The 22,155-nt window shown below is 37.9% G+C and overlaps 1 protein-coding gene across 1 annotated transcript in view; it reads left to right on the top strand.

Annotated features, from left to right (window-relative positions):
* The first annotated feature begins 715 nt into the window (after positions 1 to 715).
* GIN1 (gypsy retrotransposon integrase 1) overlaps positions 716 to 22,155 on the top strand; it is a 29,589-nt gene continuing 8,149 nt past the window's right edge. The window contains exons 1-5 of the mRNA XM_052644144.1: positions 716 to 750; positions 10,318 to 10,463; positions 12,219 to 12,412; positions 14,022 to 14,327; positions 21,899 to 22,090. Coding sequence (XP_052500104.1) covers positions 716 to 750; positions 10,318 to 10,463; positions 12,219 to 12,412; positions 14,022 to 14,327; positions 21,899 to 22,090 — 873 coding nt within the window. The remainder of the gene's footprint in view (positions 751 to 10,317; positions 10,464 to 12,218; positions 12,413 to 14,021; positions 14,328 to 21,898; positions 22,091 to 22,155) is intronic.

Below are 22,155 nucleotides of genomic sequence, written 5' to 3'. Positions count from 1 at the left end.
AAATTACTGCAGATGGTGACTGCAGCCATGAAATTAAAAGATGCTTACTCCTTGGAAGAAAAGTTATGACCAACCTAGATAGCATATTCAAAAGCAGAGATATTACTTTGCCGACTAAGGTCCATCTAGTCAAGGCTATGGTTTTTCCACTGGTCATGTATGGATGTGAGAGTTGGACTGTGAAGAAGGCTGAGCACCGAAGAATTGATGCTTTTGAACTGTGGTGTTGGAGAAGACTCTTGAGAGTCCCTTGGACTGCAAGGAGATCCAACCAGTCCATTCTGAAGGAGATCAGCCCTGGGATTTCTTAGGAAGGAATGATGCTAAAGCTGAAGCTCCAGTACCTTGGCCACTTCATGTGAAGAGTTGACTCATTGGAAAAGACTCTGATGCTGGGAGGGATTGGGGGCAGGAGGAGAAGGGGACGACCGAGGATGAGATGGCTGGATGGCATCTCGGACTCGATGGACGTGAGTCTGAGTGAACTCTGGGAGTTGGTGATGGACAGGGAGGCCTGGTGTGCTGCGATTCATGGGGTCACGAACAGTCAGACATGACTGAGCGACTGAACTGAACTGAGGGACAAAGTGTAAAAAATAATCAGATTTGACCCTCACAGTTCATCAATTAGGAATTGTAATCAGCTTTATTGCCTTTTCTTACTCCTAGGTATTTCAACACACAAGCAATTATTTGTCAAAGAATTCTTGAAAATATGAACATATCCAAAAAAAAGAAGATGAAGACGATGTAAGATTTATGTTATCTTCATCTTTATAACTCAAGCCACCTAATTCTCCCTTGTAAATGATTTCTTTCCTTAATAATATTTGCAAATAGACATTTTGTTTATATTTGTTCTGAGTATTACAGCTTAAAGCCATTTTCTCAAATTTACTGCTGGGATGGTTTCTAGGGACCAAGTAGTGAATGTACTTTCGAGAAGGGAAAAATTATTAGTTCTTTTAAGTTTCACCAATAAATAAATAGCAAACACGTGCAGGAAACTTTTAGCCTTCCACTTGGACTTCTTTGGTGACGCAGACGGTAAAGAATCTACCTGCAATGCAGGAGACCCGGGTTCCATTCTTGGGTTGGGAAGAACTGGAGAAGGGAATAGCTACCCACTCCAGTATTTTGCTGGGAGAATCCCGTGGACAGAGGACACTGGTAGGCTACAGTCCATGGCGTTGCAAAGAGTTGGACAGGACTGAGTGACTAACGCTGTCACTTAAAAGGCTATACCTTTTGTGAACTGATTTTTCTTTCTTATGCATTTCTGTTTCTTCTTGTCCTCTTGTCTTTACTGACAGAACAGTATTAAGTATTATGGCTGATAAATACTTAAACATTTTAACAATAATTATATATTGCTTTACCATATGCAAAGAGCATTTCAAATCCATTATCTCATTGATCTTTATAATTGTGAAAAAGAAAGGATAAGTAATGTTTCCGTTTTGTCAAACATGGATACTGAGACTTAGGTAACTGTTGCATGCTAGAAATTTTGACTCCTAAAAGCCTTGCCTTTTTAGATAGGCCCTTTCTGAAGTGAAGTAATTGTCACCGATGAAACGTGTGCTCTTTTTATATTCAATGCTACCTCTCCTGTCAGGAAATGCAAGTAATTCTTGTTCATTTATGAATAGTTGAATAGCCACTGTGTCCCTATAAAAGTCATTTTATAGCTTTCTTAACAGAAGCCTGAACCAAGTATCAATATTATGAAAGCTGAGGATGAGAAATAATTAAATTAGTGGGGAGGGGTGTTGAGGTTGGAAAAACATGAAATTTGAAACAACAGAGACCAAGGTTTAAATGTCAATGGATGGGCTCCCTTTATTGCCTTGAGGAAAGTGGATAATCTCTCTGAAGCTCCATTTTTTAATCTCTAAAATGTATGCAAAATTACTGCCTACCCCTTAGGATGTTGTGAGGACCTTCACAGTATAGTACCATATACATGTTTGCAGCTGTTATTAAAATTTGCGTTTGTAGATATTTTTAAAAATTAATTTTAAAAAATTGTTTCCCATCTGTAGTTTTGGCTTTTCTAGATGTCATAAAAAGAGTAGCATGTAGTATGTTTGTAGCCTTTTGTGTCTGGGTTTCGCTTAGTACAATAATTTTGAGATTCGTCCCTATTAAATATATTTGTAGTTCCTTTTTGCTGAGGGGTATTCTACTCTGTGGATCTACCACAATTTGTTTATCCATTCACTTGTTGATGAACATTTAGATTGTGTTTAGGTTTTGGCTGTTATGAATAAACATTCTAGAAACATTCACATACAGATTTTTGTGTGGACATGTACTTTCATTTCTCTTAAGTTAAAGCTGTTTTCCAACATGTTCACACCATTTTTTATTCTTACCAGCAGTGCTTTGCATGCTTGGTAGTACTTAGTATTGGCAGATTTTTTTTTTTTGCCATTTTGATGGATTTGTAGTGGTATCTTATTGCGATTTCTGTATTCTTATTGCTTGATTTCTTTCCGAATATTTGTTAAAGAACAGTTCTGTATGTTTTCCTTGCTGTTGGAGTTCTCTGACAGTGTGTTTGCTTTCATCATTGGTTTTGATTTTCTGTCTCATCCTGTTGTCTGCTTAGTCGTCGTCAATCTAGACCGCCCCCCCACCCCACACCCCCAAGGCTGTAGTTTACCCATCCATCTCCCCTCCCCCGTCCCCCCACTTGTTCTGGTCATGGCCGTGCTGTGGTCCACAGCTAGTGTGCCCTTAGTCAGGTTTGTGCTTTGTCTTCATGTCTCATTAAATGGTGTTTTTCCCCCATAGCAGTAAGTTGAATTGGTGTATCACTATGCAGTTACAGGAGAAGGCAATGGCAACCCACTCCAGTACTCTTGCCTGGAAAATCCCATGGACAGAGGAGCCTGATAGGCTGCAGTCCACGGGGTCGCACAGAGTCGGACACGACTGAAGCGACTTAGCAGCAGCAGCAGCATTGCGATAGGGAGCTTCCCAGGTGGCTCAGTGGTAAAGAATGCATCTGCCAGTGCTGGAGATGCAGGTTTGATCTCTGGTCTGGGAAGACCCCCTGTAGAAGGAAATGGCAACCCACTCCAGTATTCTTGCCCAGAAAAACCTCATGGACTGAGGTGCCTGGCAGACTGCAGTCCATGGGGTCACAAAGAGTCAGACACGACTTAACACCTGAACAGCAGCAAAAACTTGTGGTTTTAATTTGTGTTTTTCATTGCATAATGGTGTTGAACGTCTTTACATGTTATCTGCAAACCATATCTTCTTTGATGAAGTGTCTGTTCACATCTTTTTCACACTTTAAAAATCAGATTGTTTGCTTTCTTATTATTGGGCTTTGACAGTTCTTTATAGATTCTGGACCCAAGTTTTTTTATTATATATATGACTGCAAATATTTTCTCCCAGCTGTGATTACTCTGTTTCCTTAACAGTATTTTAAAAAGAACGTAAGTTTAATTTTTTCTTTTACGGGTGGTTCTTTATGTTTGCTATCTGAAAGTCATTGTCTAACTTAAGCTTACAAAAATTTTCTCTTTTACTGTCTTCTAGAATTTCTCTAACTTTAGTTTTTACATTTAGATCTGTAAACCATCGTGAATAATTTTAATTTCTTTGTATGGTGCAAGGTGTTTGTTGAGATTCATCTTTTTTAATGTGGATGTTTAGTTAAGTTGCTTCAGCATCATTTGTTGTAAACATTACTCTTTCTCTGTTGAATTACCTTGGCACCTATGTAAAACAATCAGTAAATACCATTTCTGTGTAGCTGTATTTCTGGATACTATTTTGTTCCATAGATTGATGGCTATCATTTTGTTGCAGGAAGGGGGACCCCCTTCCAGGGCCCAAAACTGGCCTCTTGTCTAACACTTGGAAATGAATTGTTCGAGGAGACACATGTGCTGACAAAGCAAGAGATTTTATTGGGAAAGGGCACCGGGGTGGAGAGCAGTAGGGTAAGGGAACCCAGGAGAACTGCTCTGCCACCTGGCTCGCAGTCTTGGGTTTTATGGTGATGGGATTAGTTTCCGGGTGGTCTTTGGCCAATCATTCTAATTCAGAGTCTTTCCTGGTGGTGCATGCATTGCTCAGCCAAGATGGATGCTAGCGAGAGGGATTCTGGGAAGTGGACAGACACACAGTGTCTCCTTTCAACCTTTTCTGAACTCTTCCGGTTGGTGGTGGCTTATTAGTTCTGTATTCCTTATCAGGATCTCCTGGCATAAAACAACTCATGCAAATGGTTACTATGGTGCCTAGCCGGGGTGGGCAGTTTCAATCAGTGTGCCTCCCCTAACAATTTTGCCAGTACCACAAGGTCTTGATTACAATAGCATTAAAGTAAGTCTTGAAACAAGGTAATATACAAATTTTCAACTATATTCTTGTTTTCCCAACTTGTTTTAGCTATTGTGAGTCATCTGGTTTTCCATATCAATTTTTAAATTATTATTATTTTTGTCCATGCCACAAGGCATGCAGGATCTTAGTTCCCTGACCAGGAATTTCGCATACCCCCAGCACCACTGGACTACCATCTCAATTTTAGAATCAGCTTGTCGATTTCTACAAAAGAGCTTGTTGGGTTTCTGTTTGCATTGCACTGATTCTGTAAATCAATTTGGGGAGAATTGACATCTTAGTGAGTTTATACAGCTTTTTTCATTGTTAGGGTGGGGAGTGATTTTTTTTCCCACCAGGCAGAAGCCTGTAGAGGAATTTTTTAATGCTATTTCAGAAAGGAATAATTTACTTCCATTGTTGAATATTATAATTTACCAGTCAATTTCAATCTAAATTAACCCCTTGAGGTCTTTTTTTCTTATCTGGAAAATGGGATATTGTATGGGCTTCCTTTCAGTGCTGTTTTAAAGTATTTCTAGATGAGATCTACTTTTTCATTGTGTGATGTGGTATATTTAATTTTTCGAGAATCTTCACCTTTCCCTACTTGAAGATTAAATATGTTTTACTATCCTTTTCTATATTATAATTATGTGAAAGAATAGAATAATGAAACAGAATAGAAATAATGAAATAAAGTAACTCTCCTGTTAATAATTGGTCTTTCAATTTAGAGAGTGTTATTTCCTGAACATTTTGGAAATTAGAAATACATGTCATCAAGAATGATGTGTTAAAGAAGTATAAAAATGAATTTTACTAAGAGAAAATGAAATGGAATGCCTTTTTCTTCGGTGAAATTACCACCTGCCTTATTTTCTTTATTTAGGAAGTGCTTAGGAAAGAGATTGGAGAAGGAAATGGCAACCCACTCCAGTATTCTTGCCTGGAGAATCCCAGGGACGGCGGAGCTTGGTGGGGTGCCGTCTGTGGGGTTGCACAAAGTCAGGACTGAGGTGACTTAGCAGCAGCAGCAGCAGTAGGAAAGAGATACAAGGAAATGACCTGATAGGTGCTTTTTGTTATGCATTTAGAGAACTTAGTATTAACTTGTTTTCTGCCAGATTTCTTTAGTTCCAGTTAAAGAAATGCTGGAAACTTTTAGTCTGTACCTCTAAGTGACTTATAATATCAGGTTATTAGTCTACAACCTTTTCTTAATCTCTGAAAATTTAATAAGTCTAGTTTGTGTTTACTTATTAAATGCCTAACTCACAGTTGTCAAACTCTGTGCCAAGGCTTTCCAGGACATCATAGTGAATTCACAGGGTACCATGAAGTGTTTTAAACCTTCAAAGGAAACACAGCTATATTCACCATCTATCAGATGCCTTGTGGGCTACTAGTGCACAGTTTCAGCATTAGGTCAAACTACTTTTCTTTCTTTTACATCTTTGCAAAACTGGGTTTTGGATGTTGGCTGTGGTAATAATGCAAATGCTGCATGAAAACCAGTATGGAGGAAGAAAAGAAGCTGACAGTGTTTAATATGATTCCCAGGTTTGAGAAGTGGAACACTGACCAGAGGTGCATGCGTACCATTAGTAAGAAACTAGAGTTACCTCCAACGCTATATACTGAATATTTTGTCCCTCCAAAATTCATATGTTAAAGTTCTAAGCCCTAATGAGATGGTATTAGTAGGTGGTGCCTTTGGTAGGTGATTAGATCCTGAGGGTAGACCTCTCAGGAATGGAATAAGTGTCTTTATAGAAGAGAACTCCGAGAGCTCCGGAACCCCTTCTACCATGTGAGGATGTAGCAAAGATGCCATTTATGAAGCAGGAAGCAAGCTCTTACCAGATGGAATCGACCACTTGTTCTTGAACGTCCCAGCCTCTGAAACTAGGAGAAACAAATGTTTGTTATTATTAAGTCATCTAGTCTATGATATATTGCTACAGCAACCCAAATGGACTAAGACACCCTGGAGAAGGGAAACAGGGAAGGGGAATTGTGGGAACTCAGAGAGGTTTTTAACTATGAGGGCAAAATATAGACATCACTGTGCTTTTTGCGGACATTTGTGTTTCCTCATGGCCAGTTTTCTACCAGTTACAGTTACCCACATCCTCCTGTGTTTCAGTGTGGTGAATCACATGGATTGATTTGCTTATGTTGAAGAATCCTTGCTTCCCTAGTATAAACCTCTGTGTTTTAAGGCCTGTACTTCCTTTGAGGTGTGAGAGTTTGGTCTTTTACTCCTGCAGGCTTTTTAGAGGCCTGATGAGACTTCTTCCCCTTTCCCTTAATGTCCTTTAGGAAATTTTGCAACCTTTACTGGTCTCCGAAATGGAGGCAACAGAGAATTTTACATTTTAAACAAAATAAACATCTTTCTGCAGGTACCGTGCTCTCAGTGGCTAAACTAGGATGTTTTATTAAAGTTTTCTTTTAGATGATTTAGAATATTGGTGGTCCCAAAAGCCAATAAGGGAAAACATGGGGTCATTGGGGGAATGACCCCATGGGGTCACATGGGGAATGTGGGGTCATTTGTAATATATGATAAATTTTACAGAATATAGACCATAATGATTTAAACTAAGAAAAAGCAGGTCCTTCTGTCTCTTAGACTTGGAAGAGCTTGTGTCAGTGTATCTTAGAGAGAAAAGTAAGATAGGAAAAAGATTTTTGCTTGTTTGTTGGTTGTTTTTCTAAGAGTGAAGGAGAATTAATACAAAACTGGAATGACAGGCAAATAGGAAATAGATGGGTAGACTGACAGTCTATACTCCCTACTTGAAACTACACACAGCTTCCTAAATTGAAAATGGATGAAGGATGGAAGTTTGCTACAGGATCCTTTGGCAGAGGAAGGGCTGTAGGCAGGATGTAGACAGGATGGATGACATGAAAGTAAAAGCACTGAGGTTGCAGAGTGGCGCTTCCCCACAGTCAGTTGGAAAAGCACTGAGATTAGAGAGCAACGCGGAGCTGGAGAACACCAGGAGTGACTGCAGGAAAGACTGAGTGCACACAGGGCAGACCCTCTTGATGCACTCACTGTTCCCAGCTTCATCTAGGAAAACTTTCATACACATCTTTTGATGGTCATACACTCATTTCACTAGGATATAAACTTAAAAATAGAATTGCCAAGTCCTTAGGGTAGACATATGTTTTGCTTTAGAAGAAGCTGTCAGCTTTCCAAAGAGACTGTAGCCTTTTATACTTACACAAACAATGCATGCGAGTTTCCTCCTAACACCTGCTGTCTGTGTTTTTAAATTTAGCCTTTTTGGTAGTGTATAGTTGTAAATAATTTTGGCTTTAGTTTGCATTGCCCTGGGAGTAATGATGTTTGAGAACATTTTCACTTGCTTGTTATCCCTTTGGGCATTCACTTTTTTTGAAATCTCATGTAAGGTATTTCCCTATATTTTTATATTTTTATCCTTTTCCTTTTGATTTTGTCATAATTCATTGTATTTGCTGGGTATGAGTCCTTTGTTAGATGTATATATATTAAAGTTATCTTCTCCCAGTCAGTGGATTATCTTTTCCCTTTCTTAATGGTCTTTTGATAAACAGATTATGATTTTAATAAAATCTGCTGCTGCTAAGTCACTTCAGTCGTGTCCGACTCTGTGCGACCCCATAGACGGCAGCCATCCAGGCTCCCCCATCCCTGGGATTCTCCAGGCAAGAACACTGGAGTGGGTTGCCATTTCCTTCTCCAATGCATAAAAGTGAAAAGTGAAAGTGAAGTTGCTCAGTTCCAACTCTTAGCGACCCCATGGACCTCAGCCTACCAGGCTCCTCCATCCATGGGATTTTCCAGGCAAGAGTACTGGAGTGGGGTGCCATTGCCTTCTCCATTAATAAAATCTAACTTGTTATAATTTTTTTCTTTTATGAATATGACTTTTTGTTCCTATTTCAGAAATCTTTATCTTTTCTCAAGGTTTTGAAGATCTTTTTCTATGTTTTCATCCAGAAGCTTTATACTTTACTTTTCATATTTAGGTTTATGATTTATCTGGAATTTTGTAGAAGATGTTGGTAGATGGTTGATATTAATTTTTTTCAGATACAAATATCCAATTGCTTCAGCATCATTTATTGAGAAGACCATCTCTTCTCCCATTGAATCAATGCCCTTGTTGTAAAGTAATTGACTGTATACATGTGGATTTAATTCTGGACTCTGTATTCTATTTCCATGGCCTGTTTGTCTAACCTTATGCCAAGACTTCACTGTTGTATTTACTATAGTTTTATAAATGGTTTTAAAGTCTGATCCATTTATTTTTGAGATGTTTTAGAAATTGTAATAAGGTACATTTGTTTGATTTTTGTTTGTAACCATTTATTACAAAGTGAAAAAAGTATATATTAAGAATTTAATTAGAATAAACTGTTTTATAGAGATAATTAACCTGTCTTTTAGTTATGATAGGAGAGAATTAGCCTTGCAGAACGTTTGCTTTTAAAATAGCCTACACTTTATACTTATCTAAGGTTAAGGGATGTTAGAAACACACTGATATTCCAGAGTTGTGAAAAGATCAGAAAAATGGTTATTAAATGTGCAAAGTTTCATTGGCGAAGAGACTTAATAGGCTATTTAAGACCTAGTTCATAGGCCTAGTCTGTTCTGCTTTGTTCTGACCTTCTCTCTGCAGTAATATTTTCTTTTAGCTTTATTCTTAGATCTTCTGGTGGTCAGTAAACATCCATATTGATTTTGAAAATTCAAAATGTAAAGTCTTTGGATCAGTTAACATTTCTAGTGGGAAACAGAAGGTATACTCTGGTGGGATTTTAAAGAAAATTTAATAAAGCTCCTGTTTATACACCTGATGGGAAGGGTCAAAGAAAGCAACATGGCTCCTGGAGACTAGCGACAGCAGAAAATAGCTACCACCTCTAGGGCTGAAGTGTCAAGAAGAGGAGAGCTGGAGACACACACGATCGGCTCCCTGGTAAGGAGCTGTGGTTGTAGAGGGTTGCTGCTTAAACCAAGGAAGGACCTGGAAAGTAAATATCCTGATGTCTTCTACTGCCTGATTTGACTGCTTGTACCTCCTGCTGGACAAGGCCAACCAAAAAACTGTAAATGCAGTCTGTAAGGGTCAGTCTGTTAGGGTACAGCAGCAGGGAGAGTAAGGTCAAAAATATATCTGGATCAGTTGGGTGGTGGCAGACAGAATAACCAGCACAGAATAGTTTGTTTCAACTGAAAATACGCAAGAAAAGATGTTTTTCTTTTAATGTAATGGTTTTTCATAACGCTTAGGGTCCAAAATAGAGAAGTTTTGTTTTGGCCAGTACAGCCAGGCTTTTCTTTATAACACAGAGAAAGTACACACAGAACAAAAATCTTTTCTATTCAAGAAAAATTAGCTTACATGTAGTTCAGAATAGTGTATGAAATCTAGCATAGCTAAAATCTTCTTTGTCATTTATCATCTGAACATTTTAAAAATAGATCTTTTTCATAAATGATTTAGATTTTTTGTGACCATGAATATATTTAGAAGTAACATAAAACTACATTTTTCCTTTTATCACCTATCATTTATTTAAATGTCACATAACAGAACCATCCTATATAAGTAACATTTCAAGTGACGTGTAATAAGAGACTTTAAGCAAAACTTTTTGAAGTGTACTTGTTCATTTCCTTTTTTCCTAGTATGTGGAAAATTTTCAGTATTTCTTTTCAGTTGGAAAGAGACAAGATAATGTGTCATGTTGTATCTCAAAAATAGCATGTGGATATTCTAGTTCATATACGTCATACTGTTCCTTTTCTGTACTGCAGTTATTTCTTGTCACTGATAATATTCCAGGAAAGTTCAATTCACAGATAAGCACAAATATGACACAAGCCTGAACTGAAATAGCAACTGGATTAGCTTATCACTTAAATTGTATCTTTAAATACCTTTTACCTAGGTTCATAATGGTCCGTAGTGGAAAAAATGGTGACCTTCATCTTAAACAGATTGCATATTATAAACGAACTGGTGAATATCATCCAACTACACTGCCTAGTGAGAGAAGTGGCATAAGAAGAGCAGCAAAAAAATTTGTCTTCAAAGGTAAAATACCCCCAATTTTTAGTATAGAGTTTTATATAGGTGCTTCTCCGTGTGGAGTTCTTTGTGGAGTCCTGAAAATTTCTGTAGCAATTGGTTGTTGCTTAAATTGATAATGCCATTCAGTCAAAAGCAAAATAAAAACCACATTGAAGCCAACTGAAGGCTAGTAAGCATGAAAGGGGCATTTCAAATCATAGACAGAAAATGATAGCATGAAAAACACCAGAAAACTTGCTCTTGTCCCTCGGTGAGTCCTACTTTAGTGGTGGACTTGCAAGCACTCACGTCCCTCTCAATGAAGAACTGACTTGATGTCTAATATGAAAATGTTGACAAAGTTAACTTATTTATTCTATTATTTCCGTGGTTCCTCCCTCTTACTGCTGTTAAGTGGTTTCAGGATCATATTTATCTTTGAACTCCTAAACTCCCTGAGTGAATTAAATGTTTGAAAGGCAGTGGAATATTTATCTTGAAAGATTATGATCATTCTCCCCTCTTTGTCCTCCTCCTCCAAAAGAGAAGAGAAGTTTGAGATGGATAAGCAAAAAGTACAGTCACCAGATGGCTAAATGAATGTTGGTGTTACTAACAGGAATTTTGTCTATAGGTACAGAATCAGGCTTTCCTCAAAGCAGGTCAAGAAAATTCTAAGATTATAAATAAATACCTGCTTATTTCTCCCTGCATACATCCCTTCCAGTAACTCCCTTAAATTTAAGAATGCTAAGTTCTGTTAGTCACGTCCCACTCTACGACCCCGTAGACTGTAGCTCGCCAGGCTTCTGTGTCCGTGGGAATCTCCAGCCAAGAATACTGGAGTGGGTTGCCATTTCCTTCTGCAGGCAGTCTTCCCACCCAGGGACTGAACCTGCATCTCTCACGTCTCTTACATACCTATTACGTTTTACACTAAAGAGAATTCGTCCATTCGTTCATTTATTGATTTATGCACCAATTGTTTACTGAGTTCCTACTATGTGCCAGTCACATTTTAGGCCTTGGGAATACACTGATGAATGAAATAGATTAGCCTCCTGGCCTTAAGTTGCTTACTTTCTAATTCAAGTAAGGAATGTTCCACTCAGCATATTCTTAGCTAAGCACACTAATAATGGTGTCTTTTGGAGTTTGAATATTCATCCACACTGGAGAAGTGGCAGTTCTCTTCATGCCCTGATTACATTGCCCAGTCATAGACTCTTCTAGGTGTCTCCAAAGGAAAGCAGAACTGTCCTGTAGATTAAAGTTCTGCTCCTTTTTTGGCTTTACTAACCCTATTTCCTACTCAAATCCAGAAAAACTTAAGAGAAGTTGTGCCTTACAAAAATACAGCTCTGATGAAACACTCTTTTGGAAAACTCTATTCCAGAAGTTGCTTATCTGTACATAATTTATTTGCTAATTCATGCTATTTTTAGGAGGTGCCTGCTGCAAGTGTTTTTCTAGTTTGATTATTCCCATAGGAAGATGATTTTATACTCCCATGTTACCATGTGCTTTGGTAAACAAGCTAGCTCTACTTGATTTGATTGCTACAAAACTATAGCAGCTAGTTCTGCATATCCGGTAAGTATAACAGCTGAAGATGTTTCAGATTGTATGGTAGCATCATCACAAATATTCTGTCTTAGAAGGAGAAAGATTTAACCAAAACAAAAACCCTCATGGTTTGAAGATAAGGCTGTGATTATCTTAAAACTATATAGATATCTAAAAATTGCAGTAATATCATTTTGGTGTTTTTTATTCCAGAAAAGAAGCTGTTTTATGTCGGAAAAGACAGAAAACAAGATCGCTTGGTAGTTGTTTCAGAAGAAGAAAAAAAGAAAGTCCTAAGAGAATGCCATGAAAATGACTCTGGAGCCCATCATGGCATATCCAGAACCCTTACTCTGGTGGAATCCAGTTACTATTGGACTTCTGTGACCAATGATGTCAAACAGTGGGTATGGCTTATGTCTTTAGAATATTTGAATAATGTCTTTCCAGTATACATTCAAAATTCATTACTGCTCCAGATTAACTCTAGATATGACTTCTCATTAAGTACTTTTTGTATGTCACTTCTCATTAAGTACTTTTTATATGGGTAGTTTTTTGTGCAGAACATTTAAAGAGAGTTTTATTTCCCTTCAAAAGTCTTCTTTAAAATCACTGAAATATAATTTGAACTAGAGCAAAGCATTATTTAAATATTTGAATTTACTATATTTAGATTATTTTAGGCACAGATTTTCATCATTGAACTATTTTGTGTGGCAGAATTTAAATGGGGCTGAAGTTTCTTTGACTAAAAATAAGTCACTACATTTTTCATGACATTCATACAGTCTTTTCTTGAGAAGAGAATATGTTCGTGATAAATCAAGCCCAGTATGGTTCTCATCTTTTATGCCTTACTGTCTTGACATAGAAAATGTCAAGTATGACAGAAACCCCCAACCAGCAAATCAAGTTGTGAAGATAATGAAGTTATTCTGAGTTTTGCAACATTATAACCCATTAAGACCTTCAGCTTCTTCTGATAGAAAATTCAGGGATTCTTGCTGCTGGGTCGGCTGATCCCTGCTGGTGTGCTCGTGTGCTCTCTGTAGCAAATGGTAGAAATTCCTTGGTTTATGTGTGAGGATCCTTTAAGAATTATGATAGTGCATTAAAAGACTGTCATTTCAGGCATAAAAAATTAACATATCTAATTTAACCAAGTATCATTTGTGAATCTGTGGAGGTATTCCAGAGACCTCAGTGTTTGTATTCACCTTTAGAACCTGCTCCACACTCCTTTTCCAACATTCACTGAAATCTTTGTCAAATATTTATCATTGAGAAATGATTTTTGATGTAAGGTTATTTGTGATAAGAACTAGTTGAAGTTAGAAAATAAAAATTTTAATCAAAAGTAACTATATTTCAGTAAAATCATTTTAAAATTTTTGTTCAGGCCTTGATTTGAAAGTAGTTTCCAAAATAGAGTTCCAGAAATATGTTGAACAATGGCACCTTCCATAAGTTGGTCAATTTATATCTTCTCATCTCAGTAAATTGAAAACTCCATGACAGCATGGGCTGTATTTTTGTTCATACTCTTTTCCTAGGACCTAGAGGAATTTCTGGCATCTAAAAATATTGCTTGAATAAAGTTATATTTTAATAAATATTATTGCAGTAGATGAATGAATGAACTTATAAGAGTGGTATCTTTAAAAGAAAAATCTTTTTGCTTATAGAAATTATATACTCACATACTGATGTAAAATTATAGCAAATGTGTTTTGAGATCTAATCGTTTAATAAATATTTATTGATTGTAAACCACAATTATGTACCATGTGAATAAACCCATTAATGTGGTAATTGAATAGTAGTAGCAAGTAATATTTGATTATTCTGAATAGGTTTCATTTTATTCTGAGTACAGTCCAAAAGTTTCTCCCTTAAAACATAAAGTACATATATCAACCATTACAAATCTGAACTGATTTATAATACTGCTTTTTTTATATTGGATATATTAACACCTGTCTATCTTTTCTTTATTGTATGCCCATTTTATAGGTATATGCTTGTCAGCATTGCCAAGTGGCAAAAAATACAGTTATTCTAGCACCTAAACAGCACCTTCTCAAAGTGGAGAATCCATGGAGTATAGTTACTGTTGATCTGATGGGCCCATTTCATACAAGCAACAGAAGTCATGTATATACTATAATCATGACAGATTTGTTCACAAAATGGGTTGTGATTTTGCCTCTTTGTGATGTTTCAGCATCAGAAATTTCTAAAGCTATTATCAACATATTTTTCTTATATGGGCCTCCTCAGAAAATAATAATGGACCAAAGAGATGAATTCATTCATCAGGTAAGACAAATAAACTACTTAGATCTAGAAGTATATTTTACTCACTTTTCAGTGCACAACACAGCTTATTATATGATACTTAATAAGTTTAGATAAATTCCTACAGATATAAAGGTTTAATATTGTATAGTACAAAAGTAGTTGAACTGGAAATTAAGAGACCAGTATTTTAGTATCAATATTTACTATGCCACTAAATAATTGTAAACTTATCTTTGGTTTTCTTCAAACTAAAATGAGATTGGACCAAATAGTCTTTTTTTGCTACTAGCTTAAAAATTCTGTGATTGACATGTAGAGGGAGAATTGACTAAATGGAGAAGTATTATATATCATTTCATGAATGAGAATATTCAATATTAAAATATCAGTTTTTCCCAAATCAAAATTAATTTATATAATTAATGGATTTTTTATCAGCATTAAAAAGGAGGAAGCACTTTCCCTTGCCCTGGCCTTTTTATCCAAATTAAAGTTAACCTTAAAGAATAAGGAGACAGTAATATATACAAAAATTCTAACAAAGGAATATAACTACTATACTTAGAGGTATATTATTAAATTTTTACAATTGACAGAAGACTGGTATAAATAACCAGACTGTCTTAAGTTCACAGCACCTTTGATATCTCAATCCAGAAGAAATACCTAAAGTTATACTTATTAAATAGTTGGGGCTTGGGCCAGGGGGTTCCTAAGGTGATCTCTAGGTTTTATATTAATAATTCACTAGGAGGACTCTGAAGATGGTCATACTCATGCCTAAGATTTATATAATTAAAGAATACAGAGCAAGATCAACAGAGAAAAGGCTCATGGGGATAAGTCCAAGGAAAAACCAGGAACAAACTTCCAAGACATCCTCTCCCAGTGGAGTCACACAGGACATGGTTAATTCTCCCAGTGAAGAGTTGTAGCAACACATGTAAATTGTTGTCTACTAGGGAAGCTCATTACAGACTTGGTGTCTGGGACTTTAACTGGGAGCTGATCACATTGGTACCCAAAATTCTAGACTCTCTAAAGAAGTTTTCAGCATAAACCACCTTCTTTGTAAAACAGTTAAGCACCATGAACCACCCTTAATCGATTAGGGAATGGTAGAAACCCTCACAGAATCCAGGTTTCTAGTCATCAGCCAAGGGCCAACTTTGTAAGCAAGACTTTCACAGGATAGCAGCCTTAGTTCTGCTGTGTTAACTCTTTCTGCTGCTGCTGCTGCTAAGTCACTTCAGTTGTGTCCAACTCTGTGTGACCCCATAGACGGCAGCCCATCAGGCTCCCCCGTCCCTGGGATTCTCCAGGCAAGACTCTTTCTACACACGTCCAAACAACTTAGTGTTTATGTCCTAATCGCTTAGCCATTTAAGAGAATAGTAGTCATAAATTGAAAGAAAACTATTTTCATTTCATTCTTAAATAGCTGCAGTTAGTTACTAATGGGATATATACACGTGTTGACCTCTGCTCAGTTTTTCAAACCTTGGAATCAGATTGAACACTGTAATCATTTCCTGTTTCACAATGATTTTTATACAATTGTTGCTTTTTATCATAGAGCATAGAGCAAAAGTCGCTTAGTCATGTAAGACTCTTTGTGACCACTTGGACTATAGCCAGCCAGGCTCCTCTGTTCATGGGATTCTCCAGGCAAGAATACTTCAGTGGGTTGCCATTCCCTTCTCCATGGGATCTTCCCACCTCAGGGATTGAACCTAGGTCTCCCGGATTGCAGGCAGATTCTTTACTGTCTGAGCTACTAGGGAATCATAACACTTATCAAAGAACAGTTCTGTAAAGATACATCATTATTGAGAGGAATGTAGTCTTACCTAATCTAATGTTGAAACCGTAAACTACCTTAAGCTAGTAGTTTCCAAGGTGTCCAACAGATGCCAAGGGGGCCCTTTGGCACAGAGTTTGGTAATTATGTTCAACATGATAGAGCTGGTATCACAAGAGAGTGGAGTTGGGGAAGGATTATTTAATACATTTAATTTAGTTAATAGCATAAATAAAAAATTTTGTAATTATTTCTTTATTTTTATAATATGATTTTAGGATTACCGCATATCAAAATTATTTTCAGATAAATTAAAATTTTGGTTTTTTTTTAATTGAAACAAACAAAAATTCAATTAACTTAAAGAAAAAAAAAAAAAAAACCTCCAGAGACTGAGTTGACATTCCAGGCTTAGGGAATAGAGGCATAAATACAAATGGAAAAATCACCAAATTTGGGCTGTTTAAAAATTAGAAATTCATATGTGGTAAAATCACCAACCATGAAGAGATATCCCACATCCAAGATAAGAGAAACCCAAGTGAGATGGTAGGTGTTGTGAGAGGGCATCGGAGGGCAGACACACTGAAACCATAATCACAGAACCTAGCCAGTCTGATCAGACAGACCACAGCCTTGTCTAACTCAGTGAAACTAAGCCATGCCGTGTGGGGCCACCCAAGACAGATGGGTCATGGTGGAGAGATCTGATAGAATGAGGTCCACTGGAGAAGAGAATGGCAAACCACTTCAGTATTCTTGCCTTGAGAACCCCATGAACAGTATGAAAAGGCAAAATGATGGGATACTGAAAGAGGAACTCCCCAGGTCAGTAGGTGCCAATATACTACTGGAGATCAGTGGAGAAATAACTCCAGAAAGAATGAAGGGATGGAGCCAAAGCAAAAACAGTACCCAGTTGTGAATGTGATTGGTGATAGAAGCAAGGTCCGATGCTATAAAGAGCAATATTGCATAGGAACCTGGAATGTCAGGTCCATGAATCAAGGCAAATTGGAAGTGGTCAAATAGGAGATGGCAAGAGTGAACATCTGCATTCTAGGAATCAGCAAACTGAAATGGACTGGAATGGGTGAATTTAACTCAGATGACCATTATATCTACTATTGCAGCAGGAATCCCTCAGAAGAAATGGAGTAGCCATCATGGTCAACAAAAGAGTCCGAAATGCAGTGCTTGGATACAGTCTCAAAAACAACAGAATGATCTCTGTTCGTCTCCAAGGCAAACCATTCAATATCACAGTGATCCAAGCCTATGCCCCAACCAGTAATGCTGAAGAAACTGAAGTTGAACGGTTCCATGAAGACCTACAAGACCTTTTAGAACTAATACCCAAAAAAGATATCTTTTTCATTATAGGGGACTGGGATGCAAAAGTAGGAAGTCAAGAAACACCTGGAATAACAGGCAAATTTGGCTTTGGAATACGGAATGAAGCAGGGCAAAGGCAAATAGAGTTTTGGCAAGAGAACGCACTGGTTATAGTCAACACCCTCTTCCAACAACACAAGAGAAGACTCCACATAGATATCACCAGATGGTCGGCATCAAAATCAGATTGATTATATTCTTTGCAGCCAAAGATGGAGAAGCTCTATACAGTTAGCAAAAACAAGCTCGGGATCTGACTGTGGCTCAGATCATCAATTCCTTATTGCCAAATTCAGACTTAAATTGAAGAAAGAAGGGAAAACCACTAGACCATTCAGGTATGACCTAAATCAAATCCCTTATGATTATACAGTAGAAGTTAGAAATAGATTTAAGGGACAAGATCTGATAGATAGAGTGCCTGATGAACTAAGGACAGAGGTTCGTGACACTGTACAGGAGACGGAGATCAAGACCATCCCCATGGAAAAGAAATGCAAAACAGCAAAATGGCTGTCTGGGGAGGCCTTACAAAGAGCTGTGAAAAGAGAAGCGAAAAGCAAAGGAGAAAAGGAAAGATATAAGCATCTGAATGCAGAGTTCCAAAGAATAGCAAGGAGAGATAGGAAAGCCTTCCTCAGCGATCAATGCAAAGGAATAGAGGAAAAGAACAGAATGGGAAAGACTAGAGACCTCTTCAAGAAAATTAGAGATACCAAGGGAAGATTTCATGCAAAGATGGGCTCGATAAAGGACAGAAATGGTATGGACCTAACAGAAGCAGAAGATATTAAGAAGAGGTGGCAAGAATACCCAGAACTGCACAAAAAAGATCTTCACGATCCAGATAATCACGATGGTGTGATCACTCACCTAGAGCCAGACATCCTGGAATGTGAAGTCAAGCGGGCCTTAGAAAGCATCACTACGAACAAAGCTAGTGGAGGTGATGGAATTCCAGTTGAGCTATTTCAAATCCTGAAAGATGATGCTGTGAAAGTACTACACTCAGTATGCCAGCAAATTTGGAAAACTCAGCAGTGGCCACAGGACTGGAAAAGGTCAGTTTTCATTCCAATTCCAAAGAAAGGCAATGCCAAAGAATGCTCAAACTACTGCACAACTGCACACATCTCACACGCTAGTGAATTAATCCTCAAAGTTCTCCAAGCCAGGCTTCAGCAATACGTGAACTGTGAACTTCCTGATGTTCAAGCTGGTTTTAGGAAAGGCAGAGGAACCAGAGATCAAATTGCCAACATCCGCTGGATCATGGAAAAAGCAAGAGAGTTCCAGAAAAATATCTATTTCTGCTTTATTGAGTATGCCAAAGCCTTTGACTGTGTGGATCACAATAAACTGTGGAAAATTCTAAAAGAGATAGGAATACTGGACCACCTGACCTGCCTCTTGAGAAACCTGTATGCAGGTCAGGAAGCAACAGTTAGAACTGGACATGGAACAACAGACTGGTTCCAAATAGGAAAAGGAGTACATCAAGCCTGTATATTGTCACCCTGCTTATTTAACTTATATGTAGAATACATCATGAGAAACCCTGGGCTGGAGGAAGCACAAGCTGGAATCAAGATTGCCGGGAGAAATATCAATCACCTCAGATATGCAGATGACACCACCACCCTTATGGCAGAAAGTGAAGAGGAACTAAAAAGCCTCTTGATGAAAGTGAAAGAGGAGAGTGAGAAAGTTGGCTTAAAGCTCAACATTCAGAAAACAAAAATCATGGCATCTGGTCCCATCACTTCACGGGAAATAGACGGGGAAACAGTGGAAACAGTGTCAAGACTTATTTTGGGGGGCTCCAGAATCATTGCAGATGGTGATTGCAGCCATGAAATTAAAAGACGCTTACTCCTTGGAAGGAAAGTTATTACCAAACTAGACAGCATAGTAAAAAGCAGAGAGATTACTTTGCCAGCAAAGGTCCGTCTAGTCAAGGCTATTGTTTTTCCATTGGTCATGTATGGATGCGAGAGTTGGGACTGTGAAGAAAGCTGAGCGCCAAAGAATTGATGCTTTTGAACTGTGGTGTTGGAGAAGACTCTTGCAAGTCCCTTGGACTGCAAGAAGGTCCAACCAGTCCATCCTAAAGGAGACCAGTCCTGGGTGTTCATTGGAAGGACTGATGCTGAGGCTGAAACTCTAATACTTTGGCTACCTCATGTGAAGAGTTGACTCATTGGAAAAGACCCTGATGCTGGGAGGGATTGGGGGCAGGAGGAGAAGGGGACGACAGAGGATGAGATGGCTGGATGACATCACCGACTCGATGTACGTGAGTTTGAGTCAACTCCGGGAGTTGGTGATAGAGAGGCCTGGTGTGCTGAAATTCATGGCGTCGCAGAGTCGGGCATGACTGAGCGACTGAGGTGAAAATAACCAAAACATAAAGGCCAAGAAACAGGCCAACAAAAATAAAGCAGATTCGTGCAGGAAAGTGTTAATGCCTTTATTATAAAAGATTCAAACAAAAAATTGAGTCAGTGACAAATGTAATTCACAAGAGGGAATAAAAATATGAAAAAAAGTATCAAACCTAATAGTAATGAGTAAGGTACTCATTTTTGTTTATCCATTTCAAGAAAAATAGTAAAAATAACAATAATATCAAGTAGATTACAGATAAAATATAATACAGCTCTACATTCCTGGTAGTATTGCAACTCGAAACTAACTCTTATAAAACAATTTGCCAGAGATCCAGTAAGAGCCGTACAGACACACACACACACACATGCATATATGTCTTCTGGTTAAACTAAAAATCTGGGTGAAAGATTTTATTACATATATTATACATACTTATTTTATGTGTATAACTACATAAAAAATATATGGAATCTAGAAAATGATATTGATGAACCTATTTGTAGGGCAGCAGTAGAGAGAGAGACATCGAGGACAGACTTGTAGACATAGCAGGGGAAGGAGAGAGTGGGACAGATTGATAGAAACACACGGATTACCACATGTAAAACAGACAGTGGGAATTTACCGTATGATGCAGGGAGCTCAACCTGGGGCTCTGTGGCAACTGTGAGGAGTGGGAGGGGGTGGGAGGGGGTGGGAGGTGGGAAGGAGGTTCAGGAGGGAGAGGACATATGTATACTCATGGCTGATTCATGCTGATGTATGGCAGAAACCAACACAACACTGTAAAGCAGTTATTCTCCAATTAAAAATAAATACATTTAAAAAATGTTTAGAACATTAAAACAAAAATAAATATAGAGAAGCTAAAACCCAAATTTGTATGGTTAACCATACAAATTGTATGGGGTTTTTAAGAGTAATGAGGTTACAGATTTTTTTTTTATTTTTCAGTTTGTGTTATCATTATGTTGCTTTTATAGCTTTTAGTGATTAAAATATACATAACCATCTGTTGTTTTGTGATTGGTGCTCAGCAATAACTATAGTTCTTCTAGCCTTCCAAATAGGCTGTCCTAGCCTCTTGCAGGTAAGTAAACCCAGGTAACACATCTGGTCAGAGAAGTGAATGAACGTGTGCCACTTTTAGCCCAAAGTTTTGAAAACGTCATGCTCAATTCTTCATTCTTCCAGTCTTATTCTTTCTCTGGAGAATCAACTGAATATTTTAGGTATTACTCTAAGCGATAGTGGATTTCCTCTCATCTGGGATTGTTGAGGTACCTAGGAGAGGACAGTTGCTTTGGAGAGACACCCTGACCTGTAGCTGACCTTGTCCTAGCAAGTAATAAAATTTTTGAGTTGAATCCCTGAGCCTTGATTGGGTTTTGTAACTTGCCTACCTTGACTAAGGTAGCAGTCGTCTGCAAAATAAGGAATAACAATATTAGAGCTTTTGTTTATTTTTTCCATCCAATAAGAAAGAAAGGAAGCTTTTACTAATATGTATAAATTGATAATAGCCTCCTGAATCAACAAAGCAGAAGATTGTGTGTCGTACATGGTATGGAAATGTATCTTGGGAGAAAAGTGAGAATCCGCAACGTGGGAGTCCATAGTGGCCCCTCACTCATTTTTTTTGCTTTACTGACAGTAATCTAGTTTCTAGATATTGTCCAGTTTTCACCAAACTACCCTTCATGGAATGGGCTTCCCAGGCTCGGCAGTAAATGCAGGTTTGATCCCTGGATTGGGAAGATCCCCTGGAGAAGGGAAATGGCAACCCACTCCAGTATTCTTGCCTGAGAAATCCATGGACAGAGGAGCCTGGCGGGCCTACCGGTCCATGGGATCACAGGAGAGTCGGACACGACTTAGCAACTGACACAGCAAACAAATGGTCAAGGAGGAGGCAAGAGTTAAATTCTTGTGAAACCTTTGCATCGAGGGAAAAATAGAATACAGACTTTTAAAGTCTCTGTTGTTTTTATATATTTTTCAGATCAATGGAGAACTATGTGAATTGTTTGGCACAAAGCAAATTGTTATTTCTCATGCCTCCCAAACAGTTAATCCAACTGAAAGTACACCTAGCACTATCAAAACATTTCTTTCCAAACATTGTGCTGACTACCCAAACAACTGGGATGACCACCTGTCAGCTGTTTCATTCGCCTTCAATGTTACTCACTTGGTATGTATCTTTTTATAATTCAGTACTTTTGAGTTATGATTATCTCTTGGCTGCATGTTTTATTA

Source organism: Budorcas taxicolor, chromosome 7 (assembly GCF_023091745.1).
Source record: "Budorcas taxicolor isolate Tak-1 chromosome 7, Takin1.1, whole genome shotgun sequence".
In the NCBI taxonomy this organism is placed as follows: domain Eukaryota; kingdom Metazoa; phylum Chordata; class Mammalia; order Artiodactyla; family Bovidae; genus Budorcas; species Budorcas taxicolor.
Note: the sequence above shows the minus strand (reverse complement) of the source record. Positions and strands in the feature narration are given on the sequence as shown.